The sequence below is a fragment of the Diabrotica virgifera genome, chromosome 10, assembly GCF_917563875.1.
Source record: "Diabrotica virgifera virgifera chromosome 10, PGI_DIABVI_V3a".
Taxonomy (NCBI): Eukaryota; Metazoa; Arthropoda; class Insecta; order Coleoptera; family Chrysomelidae; genus Diabrotica; species Diabrotica virgifera.
In genome coordinates, this window is record NC_065452.1 from 152,400,090 (window position 1) to 152,426,201 (window position 26,112).

General features: G+C 32.8%; 1 protein-coding gene across 3 annotated transcripts in view; it reads right to left on the reverse strand.

Annotated features, from left to right (window-relative positions):
* Positions 1–26,112, reverse strand: part of LOC114325143 (endoplasmic reticulum aminopeptidase 2-like) — a 133,182-nt gene that overhangs the window by 14,240 nt on the left and 92,830 nt on the right. For all 3 annotated transcript variants that reach the window (XM_050663525.1, XM_028273097.2, XM_028273096.2), the window contains 8 exons: positions 23,950–24,235; positions 20,131–20,311; positions 15,976–16,201; positions 13,510–13,670; positions 12,009–12,257; positions 7,481–7,639; positions 5,251–5,482; positions 4,726–4,906 (listed from right to left, as the gene is read on the reverse strand). In XM_050663525.1, coding sequence (XP_050519482.1) covers positions 4,726–4,906; positions 5,251–5,482; positions 7,481–7,639; positions 12,009–12,257; positions 13,510–13,670; positions 15,976–16,201; positions 20,131–20,311; positions 23,950–24,235 — 1,675 coding nt within the window. The remainder of the gene's footprint in view (positions 1–4,725; positions 4,907–5,250; positions 5,483–7,480; positions 7,640–12,008; positions 12,258–13,509; positions 13,671–15,975; positions 16,202–20,130; positions 20,312–23,949; positions 24,236–26,112) is intronic.

The following is a 26,112-nucleotide window of genomic DNA, read 5'->3' on the forward strand; positions in this document are numbered from 1 at the left end:
GAAAACAATATATAATAATATCGTATGGCACTTTTGCCGGGGAGATCCTTTCGGATAGTTCCAGCGCCAATTACATCTTTAACCCTGTTTCAAGTAACTAGTGTCGATGTACACTAGCCCAGGGGGACCGACGGCTTAACGTACTCTCCGAGGCACGGTGAGACGGCTCGTGTCATTATTGGAAATGAAAATGGTTTGTCTTTGGCAGGGATCGAACCCACGTCTACTGGCGTATGAGGCCAGCGTTTATGCCGTTACCCACGGCCACTCACAATGAAAACAATGACCAGGGTAGAGAAATCAGGACACGCATTGAAATTGCAAGACAAGCATTTATAAAAATAAAAGATGTTTGTTAATCGAGATCTTCCTCTGGAGCTGAGGATAAGAGCCTTAAGATGTTACGTGTTCTCGATCTTGTTGTATGGAGTGGAAAGCTGGACACTAAAAGTAGAAAATATAAAGAAGTTGGAAGCCTTTGAGATGTGGTGCTATAGAAGGATTTTGAAAATACCATGGATCCAACGAGTTACAAATGCAGAAGTGTTAAGAAGGCTGCAAAAGGATTGCGAGGTGATAAAGAACATCAAAACAAGAAAGCTAGAATATTTAGGCCACATTACCAGAGGTGCGAAATATGAGATATTAAGGCTCATAATGCAACCTGTCTCTTGGTGTAAAAATAAGAATTCTGCGATGCTAAGTCTTCTTTATTCTTCTTTATGACGTTGAAGATGGACCTTGCACGAAGATATATGCAGAAGATTGGAAGTATTTGATATGTGGTTATATCGGAGAATAGTTTAGATTCTGTGGACTAACCGAATAACAAACGAGGAGGTCCTCAGAAGAAGGAAGAAAACCTGGAACATACTGACCACCATCAAATCTCGAAAGTTACAATACTTCGGACAGATTATGCGAAATGAATTCAGATATACCCTCCTCATGTGTATAGTCAAATTTTGTAAATAAAATAATTTAGCCGTAAGCAGTGTTTCGCAGAAGAGTAAAATTTTAGTGGCAAAGTTTCTTCGAACAATTTATACATTTCAACACAATGAACTACAAACGGTTGTTTAGAAAGTTAATGTATACCGAGGTTGGATTGAAAACGGACAGTGTTTCTAAATGGTTTCGCAGAAAGAAACGAATCGTAAACAATTTTGTTTAGTTAGGAAAGAGGGTTTTTCTAGATTGTAAAAATTTTTAATTGTAATATCTCCTGGAAATTGACAAGAAAGACATTTTGTATACAATACTATTTGTAATTAAGAAAAAAAGTAGGGATATGAATGTGTGGAGAATGCTTGTGATTGGCTAGGAGACGGATGGAAGGAGAATAGAGTGGTGAGTTTCAAATTGATGAGAGAAAAAGGATTCATTGTGTAATTAACATCGAAAGCAATCAGTCCAGTTTGAAAGTATCATTTTTGTGTAAAGTGTGTTAAATTGGTGACCGTGGAAACAGATTCGTGTTGAGACGAAATCGTAATCAAGTCGAGAAGTACAAACTCCTTGTGCCCGAATAGATTCCAGTTTCTGTCTGGAACGAGTAGCCGTATTGTTGATATTTGTATTGTCTCTAAGAAGCTCAGATATGTCCCTGGGAAGGTTGAGTTTACTTCTCGTTTGCTGGTATATTTGACAATCGGTTAAGATATGTTTTATTGATATAAAATAATATTTGCCAACATAATTTGATATTGGTTTTAACACTTACTTGCAATTTACAATTTAAGAATTTTTTAAATTTTAGACCTCATAATAATTTCATGACAGTGATGACAGATAACTTGCAAGATGGCCGCTTTCGATTTTTAATCGATAGTTATCAATATTGAATAATTACTAAATCGGTAAAGTTTTAATTTATTTTATATGAATATAATTACAAAATACTACAGAATTACACTTTTTGACATAAATTTAATTGATAATATCGCAAATTGCGTACAATATTTTTAATAATTAAATTAAATAAAGTGTGAGTCCACTCAAATACTCGCCATTCGATTACTGCCATCGACCACTTACATTCAATCTCAGTTAATTTGATTAATCGCGGCAGGTGAAGTAAAATTCTTCTTTCAGTACAATAAAGTGTTACTTTACTGCTGTAAATGAGGGCAAATGAGTACAATAATGAATGACCTTAGATGGCGATAAAATAATTTTATTAACGTTTCGACGCCCAAATGGGGTGTCGTTGTCAAAATACAAAGATGTCCCTCTTGTTTCTAATTCAAAGTCTCTCTAAAGATTTTTTCGGAATATAAAAGTCTGGGTGACAAAATACAATCGTGTCGTACTCAACGTTTGATGGATAGGTTTTCAGGACAATCATCTCCAAATTGGAGAGAGGCTACTTGATTGTAATATAAATATTTAGCATACATATTACATGTGGAGAGATATACAGCTTGCTCCAACTAATTATACAGGGATTATAACTTTGCACGAGATACCGAGCTGAGAGAAAAAAACAGCAGTATTGTAAATTTTTACTGAGAATATTTTAAAAATTAGGAATTTATATTTTGAATGCTAATGAAGTTTTTAGACATCTTCAATTTTGTAGAAAGGAAACTAAGGAATTTAAAATAAATAATCATAGTACAAAATGCTAATTAACATGTTATCTTTTCTACATTAGTTTCAATGCAAGGTGTTTGTTGCAAACTTATTAAATCTGAAAATTATTTTAATTAAATGCACATCTGAAAAGTACTCCTACTTAACATGTAGTAGAGAGGAAATGAATAGTATAAAAAATGCACATGACAATTTTATATTACAGCTTACTTAATTTCAAAATTAATGATTAGTTAGTATAACAATAAGGGGGAAAACTCTTTACAAAATTTAATTATCAGAGAGAAAAGTGACATTTTTTTATGTACAACCTGTCTGAAGTGTGGAGTGAGTTTAGTGCAACTGAGTCTCATTACGAAGTTGAGATATTCATCTGTTAAGTGAGATCTCTACCGATTTTTAATCAAGTTCATTCTTGATAAAGCGGCTTTGCACACAATTTCATGGCCAAACATTTTCAAAATTGCCAAACACTGGTATAGTATATAGGGTGAGGCAGATAAAGGGCCTATTAGAAATATCTCGAGAACTAAAGGCAACTGAATTATGCAAATTGGAATAAGGGGGTTTTGAAGCCTGATCTATTTAATGAAAATATTTTCATTGATTTGGTACTTCCGGCTATACCGGAAGTTGCTTATAACTTCGTTTTTTTAAATGGGACACCCTGTATATTTTTACATTTTTGGATTCTCCTCGATTTCTTCTTTCTTAAAATATAAGGTTTTATAACATTATACATTGTAGGTTAAAAGATAATTACGTTTTCTTATTAATTTCGTAGCAATATTCACACCCTGTAGGATTGTAGTAGTTTGACATAATAAACTCTATTTATGTTCAAAGGATTTTTAATATAGTCTACTTTTGTTAACAATTATTAGTGTAGCTAAATTTTTAATTTTAGTATACAGGGTGGGTCGAAACTCGGAATGAGTATTTTCTGAGTCTTCTTAAATGGAACACCCTATATTTTAGTATTGTAATGAAATGATATTCCATGGTACTTTTTTACTTCTTAAGCATTCCCTATACCTAACTGCTTTAATTTGTGCTTAATTGTTAATCACACCAACAATCTTAACTTCGATGGTATTTTGATAGTTCAACCCTTATTGACAATTTTAAGTATAAGTCTAGATTAATATGTATTTATTTCCAAAAAATTATTTGTTATTGAATATTTTCACGGCCAACCTAATACAATGTCACCTATTTTGTGTTGCAATTAATGTTTGACTTGAATCACCAATAACTCACGAATTAAAGCAGTTAGTTATAGGGAATGCTTAATAAATTAAAAAGTACCATAAAATAACAGTTCATTACGATACTAAAATACAGGGTGTTCCATTTAAGAAAACTCAGAAAATACTCATTCCGAGTTTCGGCCAACCCTGTATACTAAAATGAAAAATTTAACTATACTAATAACTCTTAACAATAGTAGACTATATTAAAAATCATTTGAACATTAATAGAGTTTATTATGTCAAACTACTACAATCCTGCAGGATGTGAACGTTGCTACGAAATTAATAAGAAAACGTAATTATCTTTTAACCTACCCTGCGTAATATTACAAAACCTTATATTTTTAGAAAGAAGAAATCGAGGAGAATCCAAAAATGTAAAAATATATAGGGTGTCCTATTTAAAAATACGAAGTTACCATCAACTCCCGGTATAACCGGAAGTAGCAAAGAGACCAAAATATTTTCATTAAATAGTTTATACCTCAAAACCCTTGTATACCAATTTTCATTATTCTGTTAGCTTTAGTTCTCGAGATATTTCTAATAGGCCCTTTATCTGCCTCACCCTGTATAAATAAATAGTAGTTATAAAATTTATATGATTTTGAGTATATTTATTTTCCGTTTTGTCCTGGAAGAAGTAAGCAACGAAAAATACTAGAAGCCACAAAATAAAGGTAACACATTCAATCAATTAGCCATGAGAATATTTTTTATTGAAACATTTTATTAAATTTTGGGTTTGTTCATGAGTAGCAATTAAAATAATTAATTAATTAATCTAATTAATAAGATGCTTATCAATCTCATAATAAGGAGAAAAGACAGAGCATAATAATATATACATCATATTAAGTACATAAAAACAACATACCTGGACAAAGAGAATGCGTCATCAATTAAACTGGCTCTGTCGGCGGCACTAAAAACCTTGTGATTGGTTTTCAAGACCTTAATTAATGATGCCCAAATATCATCGTCGTACATAACCCTGTAGAAGCCTGTTTGGTTTGCGTTGGCTTTGATCCATTTTATATCGCCAACGTCAAATTTTGCTAAAAAATATGCCATAAATTATTTTCTAAGATATTAGTATCAGACGGTGGTACATTTAAATTAGCTAAAATTTATATATCTCCATATGAGTCCAGACCTACGGTCTATAAAACAATAATATCTACAATGTACAGGTGAACCGGAATAGGAATAGAGGTGAACATACTGTGCTAGCTAGCAAATTTCAAATTACGACAGAGAGCGCTCAGTTGATCGACAACTTAGCTGTGTATGTGGATAGTTTTACTATAGATTCACGATTCGCGATGTTGACATGTTTTGTGTAAAATCTCAATTTTTAATAATAGTGATTTTGAAGTTTCCAATTGTTTTATGCACTTACCTTCAGTCATATTCATCCAAACATATTTAACTTCGCTGTCATTATTGGTGAAATAAGTTAGAGGGATATGCCATTTATAATCATAACCAGAAGGAAGCAGTGCATGATGTGTATTGTTTCCTTTTTCAACTGTAACCAAAAATCTCTTTTGTGTGGCAACAATGGTGTTATTCTCTCGTCTTAATGTTACAAGTGGAAAACCCATCTGATTCGTCCACGTGTCCATTACCACCTGGAAATTTTCAAGAACGTAAGATATTTCACGAAAATTTTGTAATGAAGACCACACGAGAAAAAGTAAAAATGCTACAATGTGGAATTTGATTCCACTTTCGATAGTCTACTACTTTTCATACATATTAGAATAGAAATATGCTTCATTGTCATTTAAAATTGTACAATTTTATAGACAAAGCTTACAAAGAGTCAGAAAAAGAAATATGTAATAACAAATAAGTACATAAATCGTCAATATACATAAAAAATAATGAAGTAAAACAAACACAATCTATTGCAATATTGCAAAATTTAAATAATTTGTAAATTGCATAATCTACCTGTATTAGGAACTAATAAGTTATTTAAGCTGATGCATATGACACCCAAATATAGATAAAAATACTACTACTTGTACATAAAGATACTGTAATTTCTTAGTTATTCATTAAGAGACTCTTCTACTGAAAAATAGTCTTTCAGATAGATATGCTTTTTTCATTTTGCGGCACTTGGGGAAAGATGTTGTAGATTTAAGTTGTAGAGGGAGATGGTTGTATAGTTTTTTTGCAGAATATATAGATTTGTACCGGTAAATAGACGTCAAAGGTAGAATTTCTGGTGGAATAGTCATGATTAGGTCTTGCTGGAAAGACATGTAGATGTTTACGAATTAAGCAAACAGTTTCGAAAATATATAAAGAAGGAAGTCAAAAATGAATAACAATTTTCAATTTCGTTGCAACACGAAACTACACCCGCGTCATATTCTAGTTCAATCAGAAAGTGCAGCAAGCACCTCTACCGGTTTCGAAACTTATTAGTCTCTCATCAGGAGGCACATATATGCTGCTCTCTCTGACCCAACCAGGACAAACCCCGGCGTGCAGTTACGCATTGCAACGAATGAAATGGCAGGGATGTCCTAGCGGCAACTGCTAGCAAAAGACTAAGTTTTCAATCTAATAGCACATAAAATAACACCAAAAATATTACTCTACATCCCACCAGATTGAAAACAATGGGAACCTTCTCTGGTTACACCTCCGAGGCTTCTACAATTTGCAAGCCATAACGGATGCTGAGACTAAGGAAGATGAGGGAATTTTACAATTTATAATTCACGTCCAATCTGTTCAGCGCGGTAAAGTTTCAACGAGGACTAGAACTTCTAAGGGAATCATTCTCGTTGGAACTTTACCGCGCTGAGCAGATGGGACGTGAATTATAAATTGTAAAATTCCCTCATCTTCCTTAGTCTCAGCATCCGTTATGGCTTGCAAATTGTAGAAGCCTGGGAGGTGTAACCAGAGAAGGTTCCCATTGTTTTCAATATGGTGGGATGTAGAGTAATATTTTTGGTGTTATTTTATGTGCTATTAGATTGAAAACTTAGTCTAAAGAAGGAAGTGTTAAAATACAAGTGATCTTTGAAGTGGCTTCTGCAATGTGTTGTTATTCTGAGGCCAAACAGATATCTTATTGCTCTTTTTTGTAATTTAAAATAACATCGGAATGGGCAGCTGTACCAGAACCCCAAAAAGAAGAGACTCGAACAAAGAAAAATATGTTATTTTGAAAGATGCTAAATTGATTTCCTTCGAAACAGATCTTATTGTATAGCAAGTGAGGCTAGCTCTCTATATAACAAATCGATATAAAGGGACCATTTAAGGTTGCTGTCTAAAAAAACACCAAGAAATTTTATAGAATCAACGGTACTGATCTGGCTGTTATTAAGAGGTAAGGGTTGAAGAGCTCCTTTATAAGATAATGCTACTGTTTGATCCACGTTAAAACAGAGTAAATTAGAGTCGGGCCAGGTTTTTATTGTAAGTAGATCAGAAGTTACAGTAGCATGAAGAGTTGCAATATTTGAGTTGCTCCAAGTGATACTGGTACCATCAGCAAAAATAATTTTTTTGTTCATATACCTATTCATTATTTGATCAATTAAGAATTGTTTTGTGGCATTTTTACTTTTCTCTTGTGGTCTTCAAATCCTCTTACCTACTTTTACATCCAAAGTTTGGTTGGTGTTTTTTGATAGAACATTCCAGAGTTCCTTCATTTCAGCATTCTGGTATTTATACGAAATAAGATAGTCGTTAAGGCCATTTTCTAAATTTTCTTTGTGTAAAAAATTTGCCAACATATACAAAACGGCAGTACCCTGAAAATAACCTGTATTAGATATTAATTAAAATACTCTATTTGATAAAACTATTTTAAAATGTAAATTATATTGATCCCCGGGATTACCCCTAAAAAACCCCTGTTCGTAGGGAGGAAAACGTTAAACATCGATTTACCAAGAATCTGTACGTCGTAGAAAAAATGTTTCCAAAAAGAAATGTAGCTGAGATAATTTTGAACAAAAATAGTTATTAGCACTTTTGGTGTAGGATGGACCGTTTTCTCAGAAACAACGCTTGAAGTGACCGACGATTTTGTAGTGAGAAAGTTTAAATTCGGCGTTTTTAGGCATATTTCAAATGCCTCTTACAAAATTTATTTGTTGCCAAAACTTCATCTTGTAGATTTTAAATACTAGGTTCTAACAATGGATTTAAACAAAAGTTTTTTTATGGCTAACTAAGGAAATAAAACTTCACTTGTAGGTAAATGGTATATAAATTTATTAAAATTTTTATCTAAAATGATCCAAATTGGATTGAAGTGGGTACATCTATACTACAAAAATCACACAAACGTTTTCGGACCAATCAGTCCATCATCAGGTAGAAAACCTAAAATAAGCAAACCACTGCATTAAAAGAGGCCAAGATGAAATTTTGACTGTTTGAAAGTTAGGAAAATTAAAACATGTGGTTACTTACTTTAGATCCAAAGTAGTTGGAACTAGCTACATAGTTAGGTCAAAAGACCTTAAAGTTACAATAATTAGGCCATTTCGGCTACAACAATGTCGACAATAAGTCGATGTTTAAAGAATTTAGAAATGTAGTGGTACTACAATATGGTCTTCATCTTGGCTTCAAACTGACAGACTGAAATATGGCATTGAACGAATATTGACAAGACCTTCTAGGTAGGGAATTTTATGTGTATGCAGTTATTTTGTATTTTAGCAATGCAAAAAATATTTTTTACTTAAATAAATGAATTTAATTAGCTATTAAATAAATGAGTGAGAATAATGAATTAATAGTAACATAAAATTATTTATGATAATTAATAGTAACATAAAATTATTTATGATAATTTTATGACGATTGAAAGCGAAAATTTTGCCAACAAGGTAATGACGTCACTTGTTCGAAAAGAAGAACAGAAAAAAGAAGAAAAATAAACTAAAGAAAAATAAAAGGAAATTTATTAGATGATAAATATAAGATAAAAGAATTAGTGAATAAATCTGGAGTTTGATTGTTATGAAATGCAATTAAGTTAATAATCACAGTGTAGAGTTAAGAATATAACTGGTTGCCTGAATTCATGTAAATAAGACAGGGTGAATAAAACAAAACTAAGAGTAGATTACTATGGTTTAACGGTAATGAGATTAATTTAATAATAAATTAATTCGTTCAATGTCATATTTCAGTCTGTCAGTTTGAACCCAAGATGAAGACCACATTGTAGTACCACTACATTTCTAAATTCTTTAAACATCGACTTATTGTCGACATTGTTGTAGCCGAAATGGCCTAATTATTGTAACTTTAAGGTCTTTTGACCTAACTATGTAGCTAGTTCCAACTACTTTGGATCTAAAGTAAGTAACCACATGTTTTAATTTTCCTAACTTTCAAACAGTCAACATTTCATCTTGGCCTCTTTTAATGCAGTGGTTTGCTTATTTTAGGTTTTCTACCTGATGATGGACTGATTGGTCCGAAAACGTTTGTGTATTTTTGTACTATAAATGTACCCACTTCAATCCAATTTGGAGCATTTTAGATAAAAATTTTAATAAATTTATATACCATTTACCTACAAGTGAAGTTTTACTTCCTTAGTAAGTTTTTATTATGGTATACAGCCAATGAGAGGAATCTTTTCCTTTATATATATTTTTTATGGCTTACAGATTCTTGGCGAGTCGATGTTTTTCTTCCCCCCCCCCCTTCCGTCTACTTTGGTTTTTATCATGTTTTCATTTACTAATAAACTACACACACCCAAACTTATATGGAATCACCTGATATTTCTTATTATTTCGGGCGAATTTAAAAAAACGAACACACGAAGTCAAACATTATTTATTTTAAAGCAATTTAATAACAAATACATAACAATTAAATAAAACAATAAAGTATTCAACAAACAAATTGAAAGTAGTTGTTTTAAAGTCAATAGCATACAAAATTTCAATGTAAAACGAATAATGTTTAACTTGTTTTTATTTATTTTTTTTTTGTATTTTGTGGTAGTCAGTGTTATCACCTCTAGTCCTTATGCAAGCTTCAGTTTGCGTGGGCACGCTCCTAATAAAATTATCAACATTTTGTTGTGGTAGGTTGCTCCATCCTTTAAAAGCAGCTTGTACTAGCCGTGCGGTGTTTTCTGGATTATCCCGGCGAGCTCTAATTTTTCTTTTAAGCATATCTCACAAATACTCTATAGGATTAAGCTCGGGTGAGCAAGCAGGCCACTCCAAGCAAGGGATACCTTCTGCTTCAATGATGCCTGTAGTCACTCTAATGGTATGTAGAGGTCCATTACCATGCAATAAAATTAAATTTTCTCCTGTTGCGCCTCTCCAGAGCCTGACTACAGGTTATCAACATACCTGTGAGCAGTTAAAGTTGATTGGATGAAAATTAAAGGAGTTTTTTTACGAATCACAATTACTCTCCAGAACATTACACTTCCCCTTGTATATTTGTGAACAGATCTGACAGTTTTCATTCTTGCTTGCCTTCCTCGACCTCTAAGTACACGATTTCGTGAGTCATCTGATTTTCCATCCGATTGCATTAAATTCTGACTCTTTTTGAAAATAGCACATTTTGTCAATTCCCAATGTTCCAGTTTTGGTGGTGAAGACACCAATTTAGGCGATCAATCTTGTACTGCCTCGATAACTCGGGAACCCATAACTGTCAACTGCTATATACTTCTTGGTACGAACTCTTCTTTTTATCTTTTCAACTGAAACAGTTACACATGTAGCTTCCAAAAGCTGCCTTTGGAGCTGCAGGTGAGAAATGGTTGGGTGTCTTCCAGCTGATTGGACAATTAAACGATCGTGGAGAGCCATTATTACTTTTGGCGACTTTCTCTTGCTTTATTTTTGAGCTTTCCTAGTTCCTGTTATCTAGCATATGTTTTGGACAGAACGCCCTGTATTACGCCTAGTTCTGCAGCTATGTCCATCTAAAAACATTACTTTCTCCACAAGACCATTAATCTTTCCTCGTTGTAAGTTCTATAATCCCACACGAGGCATATTTTCGTTTTTGGACGCAAAAGTTAGTTTATTTATTTTCGTTCAACTTGCAACTCAAGCAAATAATCTATACCGTACCGGGCTGTACTATCCGATGTCTTGTATATTTGTTTATTTTCAATAAAAACCTTTAATCTTCGCAACAATTAGAAGTTTTTTCAAAATAATATTACTAAATTACTATTAATATTATTAATAAATAATATTACTTTGAAATACATGGTGATTCCATATAAGTTTGGGTGTGTGTATATTATAAATATCACAAGGAAAAATTCCTGTAACTGGCTGTATACCATAAATCACAAAAAATAAAAACCTTATCTTGTAAAAGGTATATTTAAAATCCCTAAAAAGGGCTATATCACAACAAAACGTTTTCGGAATTAATATTCCATCATCAGTGTTATCACAGGTTTACATGCTTTAAGCCACCAAAATATACGGGTAAAAACTCTCGAGTTGTTTTAAACAGTTGAGGTTACATTAAAATAGGATAATATAATGTAACCTCAACTGCTTAAAACAACTCGAGGGTTTTTACCCGTATATTTTGGTGGCTTAAAGCATATAAACCTGTGATAACACTGATGATGGAATATTGATCCCGAAAACGTTTTGTTGTGATATAGCCCTTTTTAGAGATTTTAAATATACCTTTTACAAGATAAGGTTTTTATTTTTTATTCTATATTATCTCATCTACACTTTTGTTACTTATTTATAAGAATTCATCTGAAGTCTCATAAACTACAAGAAACTGCCTGTTTTTCTTTCTCGTATTAAATTTCTTCAAAATTAAATAATCACTTCGTTGTAAATCGAAACAAGAGCCGTCTTATATTTCAGTTCGTTCAGACAGCGCCATAAGCACTTTAACCGGTTTCAAACCTTCTTAGGTTCTCATCAAAAAGTGCATATAAGCATATAGAAAGTGTATATAAGTTTTTTAAGCAAATGTCGCCACGACACTCGTATCAGGTTGTTATCAGAATATTTGGTCCCAATAAAGTATTATTTTTAATAATATTTTAATTTTATGAAAGATAAAACTTTCTCTTGTTCTTCAAAATTCTTCGAGATAGCTGAAAGAAGTTGTAGTGGAAAAGCAAAAGAGTTTACTCACCTTATTTAGAGAAATAGTATCAAAAATAGCATCAATTTCAGACGGATCGGTCACATTTGCAGAAATAGGATGACTACATGCTAGTGCATCTAACGCTAGGGCAGGTTGGGTTTTATCTACAATAAATTGTTCCATCATCTTCCATTCCGGAATATACTGATCTACACCTTGATATTCAAATAATGTCGTGAAACCTTCATTTAACCAATAATCGTTCCACCATTTCATTGTCACCAAGTTTCCAAACCACTAAAAAAGATTTAAGATAGAATACATCCTACACTACTGAGGTAGTTTCTTTAAAATGAATAGCTGAAGAGTTATTGATCAATGATTGATCTATTGGCAATTTTATCCACAAAAATTCCGACTCTTTTTGAATAGCTTTGCTGATTGTCGCTTCCAGAATAGTATAGCATCCCATTGCTTGTAGGGCATTTACCATGGCATTTGTGGCTCAAAAACGAGCAATTCGAGCACTATTCAACTTAACAAATAGAACTTCATGTAGACCTCTCTTCAAAGATCATGGAATAATGACGCTCATTAATATTTATATTTATAAGATGTCTCTACTTATACATAGAAAACGACATGAATTGTTAAAACCTTCTGATATACACAGTCACAATACACGCAGGCAAGATATAATTCTTCCCAATTATAATTATAGACGTACTCGAAATGGTCCATTGTACTCCGGTATTAAAGTATACAACCATTTGCCCACTGGGATTAAAGCACTTTCAATATGTAAGTTTAAAAAAAATTAAAAAAATTGTTAGGTCAATATGTTTTTTATAGTCTGGATGAATTCTTTTTAATAAATTTTAATGATCTAGACGGTTCCAACGCTTAGGCTTAAATCACATATTGTTCTTGTACAAATATTTTTGTTAAAATTATATTTATTGTAAATTTGTGATTTTTTGGAATAAAGATAACTAACTAACTAACCATTAGCTGTGATCTAGCCTTACTAATTCCGAGAATATGAATTTGAAGTCTGGCTATTGCTTTTTCTAAATTATATAACTGACCAGCTTCAAAAATACTTCTTACGTTCCACGTTCCAATTTTTAGGGAGATTCTTACCACCCTCTTGTTATAAAAAGTCTACCAGGAACTCAGATCCTTATCCCGTATTTCAATAATTGTCATGATGATTATACATACTAGGTAAGAATAATGCAGAAGGTTCCCGTTGCTTTCTCTATCGCAGTCCAAAAACCATTAAAACTGATAGTATCCCATAATAGACCAGGATCATTTACTTTACACTCTATATTGGTACTGATGTTGCTACTACCCGACATTACAGTAGGATATGGGAAAGGAAACTTTTGTAATAGGTGGGAGAATGGGTCTAGGACATAATTTCTCCCAGGTATCAGAAGATTGAGAGATAATTATGGCTCACGTGGATCCCTGAAGTAGATCTATCTATATACAAACTAAATGGAAACAAATCAGAGTAATATGTTAATACAAAAGAACAAACCTGGTGCGCTAATTCATGTGCAAGTTTACTAATCAACCACTGGTGAGCAGCAATAAAAGTGTCGTTATCTTTAGTGTTTGAAAAAATAGCAGTCTCTCTGTAGGTAATTAGTCCCCAATTCTCCATTGCCCCGTAATCGAACTCAGGAAGTGCTACAATATCTGAAATAAAACAATTATTTATATTATTTACTTACATTTTTAGGGTGTTTTTAGACTAAATTTAAATTTTTAGACAGCCATATCTTGCGTGACTGCGAGGTACTAGATAGCAGATGGAAAATACTCTTTGGAAACCACCAAGTGACTCCAACATCTACCTATCTACTGAACCACCTGTACAAGCTGGTATAAACTTCCAGAATTCTGGAATGGGTATCATAAGTAAAAACACGACGTACAATAAACCAATTGGCTGCATTGCGACCGATTTACGATTCCAAAAAAATGGTCTAATATTTCTATACTAAATTTACAATCAAGATGCAGTAGAAATAAACAAACTAAGATACGTTAAATGCTACTAGGAGCACTCCCGAATCATAATTTACAATGTATATATATATTGTAGATCCCAAATCATGATTTTCAGATCAGGTCAAGACATGCTTAGACACTGCAACAGAAGTTTTTACCTCTTGATTGCCACCGCCGCTGGCGACAGTTCTCTTCACTGCTTTCTCCACTTCAAAGCAAAAAAATGCAAACTCTTTGCTGCCTTGTGTCGAACTGTGAAGACGCGAATCTCTTCGACTCTTGACCGTTGAAGAAAACACACGGTTATAACTCACGGTTATAACTGTGATAATCACTAGTAACACTTGAAAATACCGCGAACCTCTCTCTGGGTTTAACTATCGCTGAATGAACGCTTTTTCTCTTTGTGAACTAATTTACAAAGCAAACAGTACCCTCTATACATGTACCCACGAAAAACAGACAGATAAAACATTCCGGGTTTACCCGCGATGGACCACCGCATGTGAAACCTGCATATGTGACGTTGATCGATACGCGAGTGAAACAGTAATTTATGTAAGATTTTTATAGACTTAATTAGATATTGTATGTATAACATAATCTCCCTCCACTTAAACTAACAACCTACAGTCCACTTCTTCTTCTTTAAGTACCGTGCCAAATTTTAGGCGTGGGTAGCTTCCATGTCAATTTGCCGATATCGTTCTCGATCTTGCGCGGCATGTAATAGTTGATTTGCTGATAAACCAGTCCATTGACGAAGGTTTCGGAGCCATGCATATTTCTTCCTACCAATTCCTCTTTTTCCGTCGATCTTTCCGTTGAGTATTAACTACAGCATCCTGTATCTGCTACGTCTCATTGATTATATGCCCGAGATATTCAAGTTTTCTTTTTTTTTATCATCTTGATTAAATCACCTTCGCCTTGACCTACTCTGTTTAAGACTTCTCTGTTTGAAATGCGTTCAACCCAAGATATTCTGAGCATTCTACGATATGACCACATCTCGAAGGCTTCTAATTTGTTCATCATTTTAACCTTCATGATCCAGGTTTCACATCCATATAGTAATACAGGATACACATAACATTTTAGGAACTGATTCTTAGTTGTAAATTCAGCTGAGAGTTGCTCAGAGTAGATCCAAGTTCATAAATGCTCCTGTTACAATTTCTATACGAGTTTTAATTTCTTATCCGGATTTAGTGTCTCGTTTATTCAACATCCTAGGTATTTAAAATGGTTAACTTTTGTTATCGGTTCATCACTGACAATTAGTCGCATAGGGCAGACGTCTTGTTTGCTAACCACAAGTAACATTGTCTTTGTGGTATTTATGCTAAGTCCGGTACTGGAGCACTCTCTAGTGACTCGATCTATAAGGAATGGAAGATCTTCGATACTTTCAGCCATTATCGCGGTGTCGTCTGCATATCTGATGTTGTTAATAGCTTCTCCCCCGATTCGAACTTCACATTGCCCTTCCAAGCCTTCGTTAAAAATTATTTCTGAGGATACGTTAAAGTTGGGTTATCCCCAACACAACCCTGTCTGACACCTCTTTGAATGCAAATTTTGTCTGTCTCTTTGCCATCTACCAGAATAGAAGTTTCTTGATTCCAATATAGATGTTGTAAAATTCTCAGATCTTTATCATATATTCCAATCCTTTCTAGATATTCAAGCAGCCTATCATGTTGAACCATATCAAACGCCTTATCAAAATCTATAAAGCAGACATAAATTGTACTTCCCATGATCGTTGAAGTAATGTTAGCATTGATAACAAAGCTTCCCTTGTTCCCAATCCTTCTCAGAAACCGAATTGTTGGTTTCCCATTGTCTCTTCACATTTTTGCTTGATTCTATTAAGAATTATCTAAAGAAGTAGCTTGAGAGAGTGGCTCATGAGACTAATTAGTCTAAAGTCTATACAGTCCACACAACTATGAAATTAATGCCTTAATAATTATTGTACGCTTACCTAGTTTTGGAAGAGGAAAAGCTACTCCAAAAAAGTTCTCATAATAATCGAGGAAGAAAGATGTCGTTTCCAGCGTAAATGGAGCTCTGGAAACAAAAGGTTCAGGGGTGTATATGGAGACAGATACACCGCTTTCAGTTTGTTTATTTCGTTGACTGAAGTCACATATCACAAATGCTACTAAATAGGTACTGATTTCGTTCGTTTCCAAAAATTCATCGTAAAGCTGAAAAAAATGATACAATATTAAAACACATCTTAAAAACCAATATTTGAAAACCTAAGAACGATAGGGTTTCAAGCGACAGTTTGTACAAAACTGGTTTTTTAACAGAAATCTATTGTTCTTTGAATTCTGCATCGAATTGTATTGAAAGTTCTGCCATTCTTTGACAGATAGCGTCCCAGTCTGGTTCATATGGTTCCATGTACTACAGTGAGAGTATTGGTGAAAGTTAAATGTCAGTTTCATGAGATAAAATTCTCATTTTCTTTATCGACAATTTGTACAAAACTGGTTTTTTACCAGAAATCTATTGTTCTTTGAATTCTGCATCGAATTGTATTGAAAGTTCTGCCATTCTTTGACAGATAGCGTCCCAGTCTGGTTCATATGGTTCCATGTACTACAGTGAGAGTATTGGTGAAAGTTAAATGTCAGTTTCATGAGATAAAATTCTCATTTTCTTTATCGACAATTTGTACAAAACTGGTTTTTTACCAGAAATCTATTGTTCTTTGAATTCTGCATCGAATTGTATTGAAAGTTCTGCCATTCTTTGACAGATAGCGTCCCAGTCTGGTTCATATGGTTCCATGTACTACAGTGAGAGTATTGGTGAAAGTTAAATGTCAGTTTCATGAGATAAAATTCTCATTTTCTTTATCGACAATTTGTACAAAACTGGTTTTTTACCAGAAATCTATTGTTCTTTGAATTCTGCATCGAATGGTATTGAAAGTTCTGCCATTCGTTAACATATAGCGCCACAGTCTGGTTCATATGGTTCCATGAACTACAGTGAGAGTATTGGTGAAAGTTAAATGTCAGTTTCATGAGTTAAAATTATCATTTTCTTTAGCGACAATTTATACAAAACTGGTTAACAAAAATCTATTGTTCTTTTAATTCTGCATCGAATGGTATTGAAAGTTCTGCCATTCGTTAACATATAGCGCCACAGTCTGGTTCATATGGTTCCATGTACTACAGTGAGAGTATTGGTGAAAGTTAAATGTCAGTTTCATGAGTTAAAATTATCATTTTCTTTAGCGACAATTTATACAAAACTGGTTAACAAAAATCTATTGTTCTTTTAATTCTGCATCGAATGGTATTGAAAGTTCTGCCATTCGTTAACATATAGCGCCACAGTCTGGTTCATATGGTTCCATGTACTACAGTGAGAGTATTGGTGAAAGTTAAATGTCAGTTTCATGAGTTAAAATTATCATTTTCTTGTTTTACAATGTCCTCTGTGGATGCCTCCGAATATCCTCCGAAAATTAATCTTGGGCGGATTATTGTAGCTTTCGTTCTGAATATCTACCATCAAGAAATGTTCTGTAGAAATGGAAAATTATGAAAATAATTAATTTGAGTAAATTAATTCAATATAATTAATAAATTAATTAAGTTAATTAATTAATTAAAATAATTAATTTGTGTAAATTTCTACGCTTACTTAATTTTCTTCTTCATTTGTTTTTAAAAATCTTCCAACATCATGGTATAGCAGTAGAGGCTATTATTGTTATCAGTGCTACAAAGGCAAAAAGTCTACTACAATGATGACATACTATGTCATAATATGACATTTTTAAAACTTCAATTTATTTAGGGACACAAAGTTCCAAGTACAGCGGTTACAGCCCTAAGGTTCCAAGCACAAGTGTATCATTTTGTAAAAACCATTAAATTTGCATTTTATACCATAACGACAGCATTAATTTAAGAATCACTGTATTACCAAATCCTTAAACAATAATATATAACATTCTGGCTAAGTATAATTTTATCAGAACCGTTTTATTTGACAGCAAACTTTAAAATTTGTTTCCTGAAAATTTTTGTTACTGTCGCTTGGAAACCTATGGTTTTCAGCCCTCGATTTACGTTTAAGAAAGTGAACCAATACAAAAAATTTTTATTCTGTAAATAATTCAACCCTTTTGTCAATATAATTATTTGTTTTTGTAACTCTAAAGACGAATCAGACAGATACGGACTAGCTCGTAACATAAAGAAGACCAAATTTATGACAATTAGTAAAAAACCAATACTAAACGCTGAGCTTACAATCAACCAATAGAATATCGAAAGAGTTGAGCAATATACATATCAGGGTACGAATTTAAATAGCCAATGGGACCACTCAACAGAAATTAAGCAGCGAATAATCAAAGCGAAGGCAGCATACGTTAGAATGAGACCCATTTTCAACAGTCGAGACATATCATTAAAAACAAAATACCGTCTGTTGAAATGCTACATATTCACAGTTCTGGTCTACGGAATTTAAGCGTGGACACTAACTGTTGCATCTATGAATCGGCTCGAAGCTTTCGAAATGTGGTGTTATAGGAGCATCTTACGTATATCCTGGGTTGACCTAATTACTAATGTGGAAGTCCTGCGTAGAATGGGGAAAGACTGTGAAATTCTCATAACCATCAAAACAAAAAAATTAGAATATCTAGGATATGTAATGAGAAATCAAGAACGTTACGGCCTTCTTCAACTGATTCTACAAGGGAAGGTAAATGGTAAAAGAGGACCGGGAAGAGGACGCATTTCCTGGCTTCAAAATTTACAAAAGTGGTATAACACGACTACCACTGAACTGTTCCGCGCTGCGATAAACAAAGTCAAGATAGCCATGATGATCGCCAACATCCGGAACGCATAGGCACTTTAAGAAGAAGAAGAAAGACGAATTCCATGCAATGTGTTCCGTGGGTATCGCCAGTTCACGTTGGCAAAGATAAATAGAAAATAGATAATCGAAGGTAGACCACCAGTGTTGGCGGTAGAAATTTTAGTGAGTTGGTTAATTGATACAATGATAAAAATTCCAACACAACGTCGTTCGATCACACCATAATAAAATTACCACGGCACTGAGCGTACCGGTCCCTAGCTGAATTGGAAGGGTCTGTATCAGCTTCTGACTTCCTTTGAACCATGTTCATTTACCGACAAACGATGGGAAACTTCGCGCCGATCCAGACCGGCTATAAATAGAAGGTTCTATACTGTATTTTAATATTGTAATGAAATGATATTTTATGTTACTTTTTTATTTCTTAAGCATTCTCTATACCTAACTGCTTTAATTTGGTCTTAATTGTTAATCGCACCTACAATTTTAACTACGTAGGTATTTTGACAGCTCAACCATTATTGGTAATTTTTAGGATCAGTCTATATTAATATGTATTTATTTCCGTAAAACTATTTGTAATTAAATATTTTCACGGCCAACCTGATAAAATTTCACGTATTTTTTGTTGCAATTAATGTTTGTTTTTAATCACTAATAACTCACAAATTGTAGCAGTTCGGTATAGGGAATGCTTACGAAATAAAAAAGTATAATAAAATATCATTTCATTACAATACTAAAATATAGGGTGTTCCATTTAAGAAAACTCAGAAAATACTCATTCCGAGTTTTGACCAACCCTGTATATTATTATTAAACTTTTCGCTACATTATTAATGTTTAACAATAGTAGACTACTTATATTACCATACTATATAGACCATAAATAGAAACTTTGATGTCACATCACTACAATTCTACAGGGTGTGAAAGTTGTTACGAAATTAATAAAAACCCGTAATTATCTTTTAAACCAGCCTGTATAACATTACAAAACCTCATATTTTAAGAAAGAAGACTTTGAGTAGAATCCAAAAATGTAAAAATATACAGGGTGTCCATTTAAAAAAATGAAGTAATTATCAACTTCCGGTATAACCGGAAGTAGCAAATAGATGAAAATATTTTCATTAAATAGATCACTCTTCAAAACCCCTTCATTCCAATTTTCATGATTCTGTTGCTTTTAGTTCTCGAGATAATTCTAATATTTGCCTCACCCTGTATATTATCGGCTTGGTCCATAAAATTTGTAATATTATGTACTTACCAACCCAGTGCCCATGTAAAATCCTAAAACATCAGTTTTTACTACGGGAGTATTAAAAAGGCTGATATGAAATCTGTCTCTAAAAACAGTTAACCTGAATTTTGCTTTAAATTGGGGTTCATCGAAACAGGGAAAGGCAGTTCTAGCAAAAGTTGGTTCAAAGTGTGTTGTAGCCAAATACCTAAAAAAATATTTAGTTTTAGTTTAACTCTTATAAGTGACACTTGGGTACTTTATGAAAAACTGATTATATTCGTCTAGAGTACGCGTATGTATTAGACAAAACGTGTTTTAGACCAGTGGTTCTCAACCTTTTTCCCATGAACCTTAGACAGGTTTCACCAGTTTTGGTGAAATTCACCAATTAAATTGAAACAAGTAATTAATCAGTACAACATTTATTTATTTTTTTACACTTTATAAAGTGATAAATGGTTAGTAATAATTGATAATGACTTCCTTGGGCCTGGTATCCCTCACATAATTTCTTTATGTCTGGCTCAATGTTGGTTAATAGCAACCTCAAATCCCCTCTTTCTATTATGTCCAGCCTATTTCTTTGTTTGTTTTTCAATATACATACAGAATTAAAACCTTTCTCCACTAGATATGTTGTGGGTAATGCTAATAATAGTAACTTGATTGCATTCCACAAGATTGAATACACTTCTTTTATCCGCGGCCAAAATCTTTCACTCACACTCCTGAAACAGACTTTCAGAAGGACATGGCGTTGAAACTTACTAGTTGATAACAGACTAGTCAAATCTTGGAATGGGGACTGTAGATCTTCTTTCAATGTTTGAAGATGGAGGCAATATGTTTGAAGATGGAGGCAATATGTTTGAAGATCCCCAGAATCATAACAAGATTTCAAGTTGGGGAATTTGGTCAGATCTCTTCTCTGTATATTTTCTTCAAAAATAGGTAGCTTGTCAATGAATGCTCCACTACTCCCTTCGCTTTGGCCGTATTCATGTTCTCTTGTAGTTGCAGGTTCGTTTCATTTAATTTTTCAAAAAATCTGATAAGTAAGCGATGTCATTTCGCTTCTCTAAACTCAATAACAGTATCCATGAGACTGAAGAACCACCGTAAGCAAGTACCTTTAGAAAGCCAGCGGACTTCCGTATGTAGTAGCAACGTATTAAATATCTCATCATTTTCTTCACAGAGTGTACGAAATATTCGATCATTCTTTGGTTTCGCTTTAATTTTATTTACGCATCTATGACAAGATGACCACAACTTTGGCCGTTCACTTTTTGTTCGAGTCAGATCGGCAAGGTCGCTACCTACTCTCATCATTCTTATCCTATCCAAGTTCCTAAGTTCTATCTTTCTCTTTTGTGCAGATGTTCGCACAATACGAAAGCTCGATCAAAGGAAAATGCAGAACTTATTATAATGTATTACTTACCTATAGAATTAAATTGTATCATGATTCATAGCCCTCTGTTACTAGTCGAGATGTTTGTGCTATTATTATTACCTGCATAGCTACACATATTCACTTTTTATTATCCTATGGATATTCCATCGCAAGTATTGTATTTTTCCACCTACCTCTACCGAAAGTATACTTTTCCGGACCTGATTGTAGGGAGCAAAGTTGTACTTTTCCTCCCTACGGAGGAAAAGTAAAAGTGACGTCATGGTATTTCATTCATGAAATATACCTTATTGACGCCCTGTACAATATCTATTTTCTATTACGTAAGTATCTATACATTTTAAAGTTTATTTATAAAACACCCTGTATTTTGCAGAATGGTAAAAAACAGTAAATTGTTATTTTGATTTAACAATGTTTACATTAATAATTTGACTTATATTTGACAGTTGACAGTTATATTGTACCTACTTGTTAGTTTTAGTTTTAATAAATTTTGTTGGTTAGTTACACATAAATAAATTAAGTAAAAATGAAATAAAAAAATATGAAAAAAAAGTTTTTAGGAAACGCGTTTCTTTAGTTCCGGGTGACTAAAATTATAAATATTAAAAAATCAACTAAAAAGCAAAAAATAAAAAAAATTGAAAAAATCCAACACATTCGTCAAAGAAAAGCGTGGGGCGTCTTCATCGAATAAACGGTTTTCGCCCCACGCTTTTCTTTAACGAATGTGTTGGATTTTTTCAATTTTTTTTATTTTTTGCCTTTTAGTTGATTTTTTAATATTTTTAATTTTAGTCACTCGTAACTAAAGAAAAGCGTTTCCTAAAAACTTTTTTTTCATATTTTTTTATTTTTTACTTTTTAGTCTTACACTTTTCAAACATTAAAATATATCGTCATGTTTATTAAAATATGTATATAAAACATATGATATACAAACATAAAAAGTAGTCAGAATCGGCAAAAAATTTGAAACTTCATTGTTTATTTGTGAAGCATAACGTAAACAATTAACGTAAAAAGTGAAATTATGTATAGTTCATATCATTAGCTACAATCCGTAAAAATTTCAAATTTCTAGATTGTAAAAAACAAGAGAATTTAAGCATTTTTCCATTAAAATCGTTTTTTTAAACAATTATTAAACATAAACAAATTTTTTTTATTGACTATTCGTGTATTGTTTCCGCGAATGCATATGTCTGCAAATTTTCATTCATTTGCATTGATGAAAAGGCAGGCAAATTGACCTCTAAAGATTTGACGCAAACTATTGAACTAAAGAAAAGCGTTTAAAAAAAGAAGAATGTGTGTAACTTATTAAATTTAAATTAAAATACATTTTACTGCTGTCATAAACCAGACAAAAATGTTTATATCACAAATAATCATTGCCTTTCGCTTACATTGAATGTTAAAACTTCCAAGAGGCAGGTGGCTGGCGGGAGCTGGCTTGAATATTTAATTTAATCGAAAAGCAATGTTTATTTCTGTAATACACATTTTTTCTGTTTACGGGCAACTGTAAAATGTATTCTGAGTTAAATAAATTACGTACATTCTTCTTTTTGTCAAATAATTTAATTAAAAAATTATTTTTTGACACCCTGTAAAAATAATTATATAAATTTTTACACTACTGAATAAAGAATTGAATTGCCTTTCAAATGAGCTATCGCATGTCCCCTATTCTCATTTAAAAAAATCATTGATTACGTCATCGCGCCCAGATGGATGACGTCACTAGTATGACATATATGCCAAAATATCGTAATTTCAAAATAAAAATCGACCTCTTCCGAGATTTTTCCTTAAAGTCGCCTTTTTACGAAATAACGAATTTATTCCTTTCATTTGCATCGTACTGTATAAACAAACATATGAATGTTCAAAATTTAAAACTTCATTATTTATTTATGACGCATAACGTAAAAAAATTAACGTAAAAAGTGAAATTATGTATAGGTTATATCATTAGCTACAATCCGTAAAAGTTTCAAGTTTCTGCATTGTAAAAAACAAGAGAATTTAGGCATTTTTCCAATAAAATCGTTTTTTTTATTTAAACAATTAATAAACATAAACAAAAATTTTTTGTTGTCTATTCGTGTATTGTCACCGCGAATGCATATGTCTGCAAATTTTCATTCATTTGCATGGAAGAAAAGGTAGTCAAATTAACATCCAAAGATTTGACGCAATCTATTGAACTAAATAAAAGCGTTTAAAAATGACTTACGTTTCATTAAATATTTGTATGCATATTTTTAAGCATTATGAAGTATTATCGACTTACAATAATTTCTTGGTAATTTTTACCGGAATGATATAATGGTCGTTTTTTATTAAGTTTAATAAAGCAAAATAGAATGATCGTCATTATAACACCTATAACACAGACAAAATATATTAATACTTACTTTCTCTCTCCGTTCTTTGTATTATAACTTGAAATATAAAATCCCTCGGCCTCTCGGTTTAATTTTGAATTGTATCGAATCCTCAAAACATAATTATGCCTTTTTTTAAACTTTTCTCTAATTTCTATGTACAGCTGTTGCCCACCTAAGTACTCTAACATTTTAATTATAGTCAAATTGTTTCCGTGCCTATCCTGAATGATTTTGTCTAGAATGGTGAGATTTTTACAATGAAGGACGATAAAGTTCGTCTCTTTTTCTGCTTGGAATTCGATGGAAACCTGACCTGTAATTATATAAAGCTTAATAGTATATTATGCAACGAGCATTTCATGATGGTCATTATCATGTGAGTATGACGGATACGACACGAGCCACGAAGCGGCGAGTTTCGTATAGCATACGAGCATCATAATGTGTTTTATTTAAATTAAACAATACTTTATACTTATTCACAAGTATACATAGCATACGAGCATCATAATGTGTTTTATTTAAATTAAACAACACTTTATACTTATTCACAAGTATACAAGTTATACTAAAGATAGCTCTACCTTTATTCCCTTACCCAAGAAAGTCAATGCAAAAAGATGTGAGGATCACAGACTCATTAGCCTGGTGAGTCACACTTTAAAGATATGTATTCTTAGAAAACTACATCAAAGATTATACAAAAAATGTGAATAGCACATCAGTGATTCTGAGTTCGGGTTTAGACAAGGTTTAGGAACAAAAGAAGCAATAGTAGCAACACAGGTCCAAAATTGTTACGATCAGAGGAAGGACGTGTTCCTATGTTTTTTAGATTACGAAAAAGCGTTTGATCCTGTACAACACCACAAGTTAATGCATATCCTCAAGAAACTTGATATACACCAAAAAGGCATAAGATGCATTGAAAACTTTGATACTGGTATCAAACGGCACAATTAAAAATAGACAATTCTATATCCAAACCCATACATATAAGAAGGGGTGTTCGACAGTTCCCCTCTTTTCCAAAAAAGACCAAATTAATTATCATCTCCAGAAACTTGGATGCTTGAAAACTCCACCATAACACTGAATACCAAGTCCATTGAAAGAGTGAGCAAATTTAAATATGTATCTGGGAACGTGGCTTTTTGAAGACTGGGCATCGAACAGGGAAGTAAAATGTCGCATTGAGCAAGCTCGACAAGCTTTCGTAAAATTCAGGAAGGTACTGACCTGTTCAGAGTTCGATCTTCAACTGAGACTAAGGTCTACTAAGTGCTACGTATGGTCGGTGCTGTTATATGGCGTAGAGAGCTGGACACTCAAAACGAGGGATATAAACAAATTAGAAACTTTCGAAATGTGGCTTTATCGCCGTGTCCTAAGATACCATGGACGGCTAAAGTAACAATTGTAAATGTCCTTAAAAGAATCAACCAAAAACGCCAACTTTTCCAAACCATCAAGAAAAAAAAAAACGGAGTATAAATACCAGTTCCTTCAACTTATAGTCGAGGGTAAAATTGAAGGCAAGAAGAAGATTAAAGAAGAAGAAAAAACATGTTATAAATGATTTAAATTGTGCATGTTTATGGGATATCATATTAAAGCTGGATGATATACAGGGTGAGTCACCACTAACGGGACGGAAGATTACAGCGAAATGGTAAAAGGTTTCAAAAAAATTTAAATTGAATATTTTGTAAGTTGATAAAAGCTACATTTTAAAATTATTTTGAAATATACAGGGTATCCCAATAAATGGCGGCGTATCAAAATTATATTTTTTCTTATGGAATACCCTGTATTTTATTGCATTTTTTAATTGTCCGCAAAAAATAAGGTATAGTTTCATAAGGCTTCCCTATACCTATGTACAGAGTGTTCTGAGTTATGTTGACTTTTCTTAAAATGTAAAGTTTTAAAAGAAGGCTTATTCTCAAGTTATTTAAGAAATTATAAAAACATTACTTTTACATCTAAATAGTTGGATATGGTTGAATGTATTCCATGATTAATTATTACACATTTGTCTACAGGGTGTTCAAAATTTACAGTTTCATTATTGGAGTATTCAAAGTGTCATGTGATGCTTATTTTAAATGGAACACCATGTATATTAATAAATAATTATACTAAACAAATTTACCTCTGTCGAGTGGTATATGGATGTCCTATACCTAG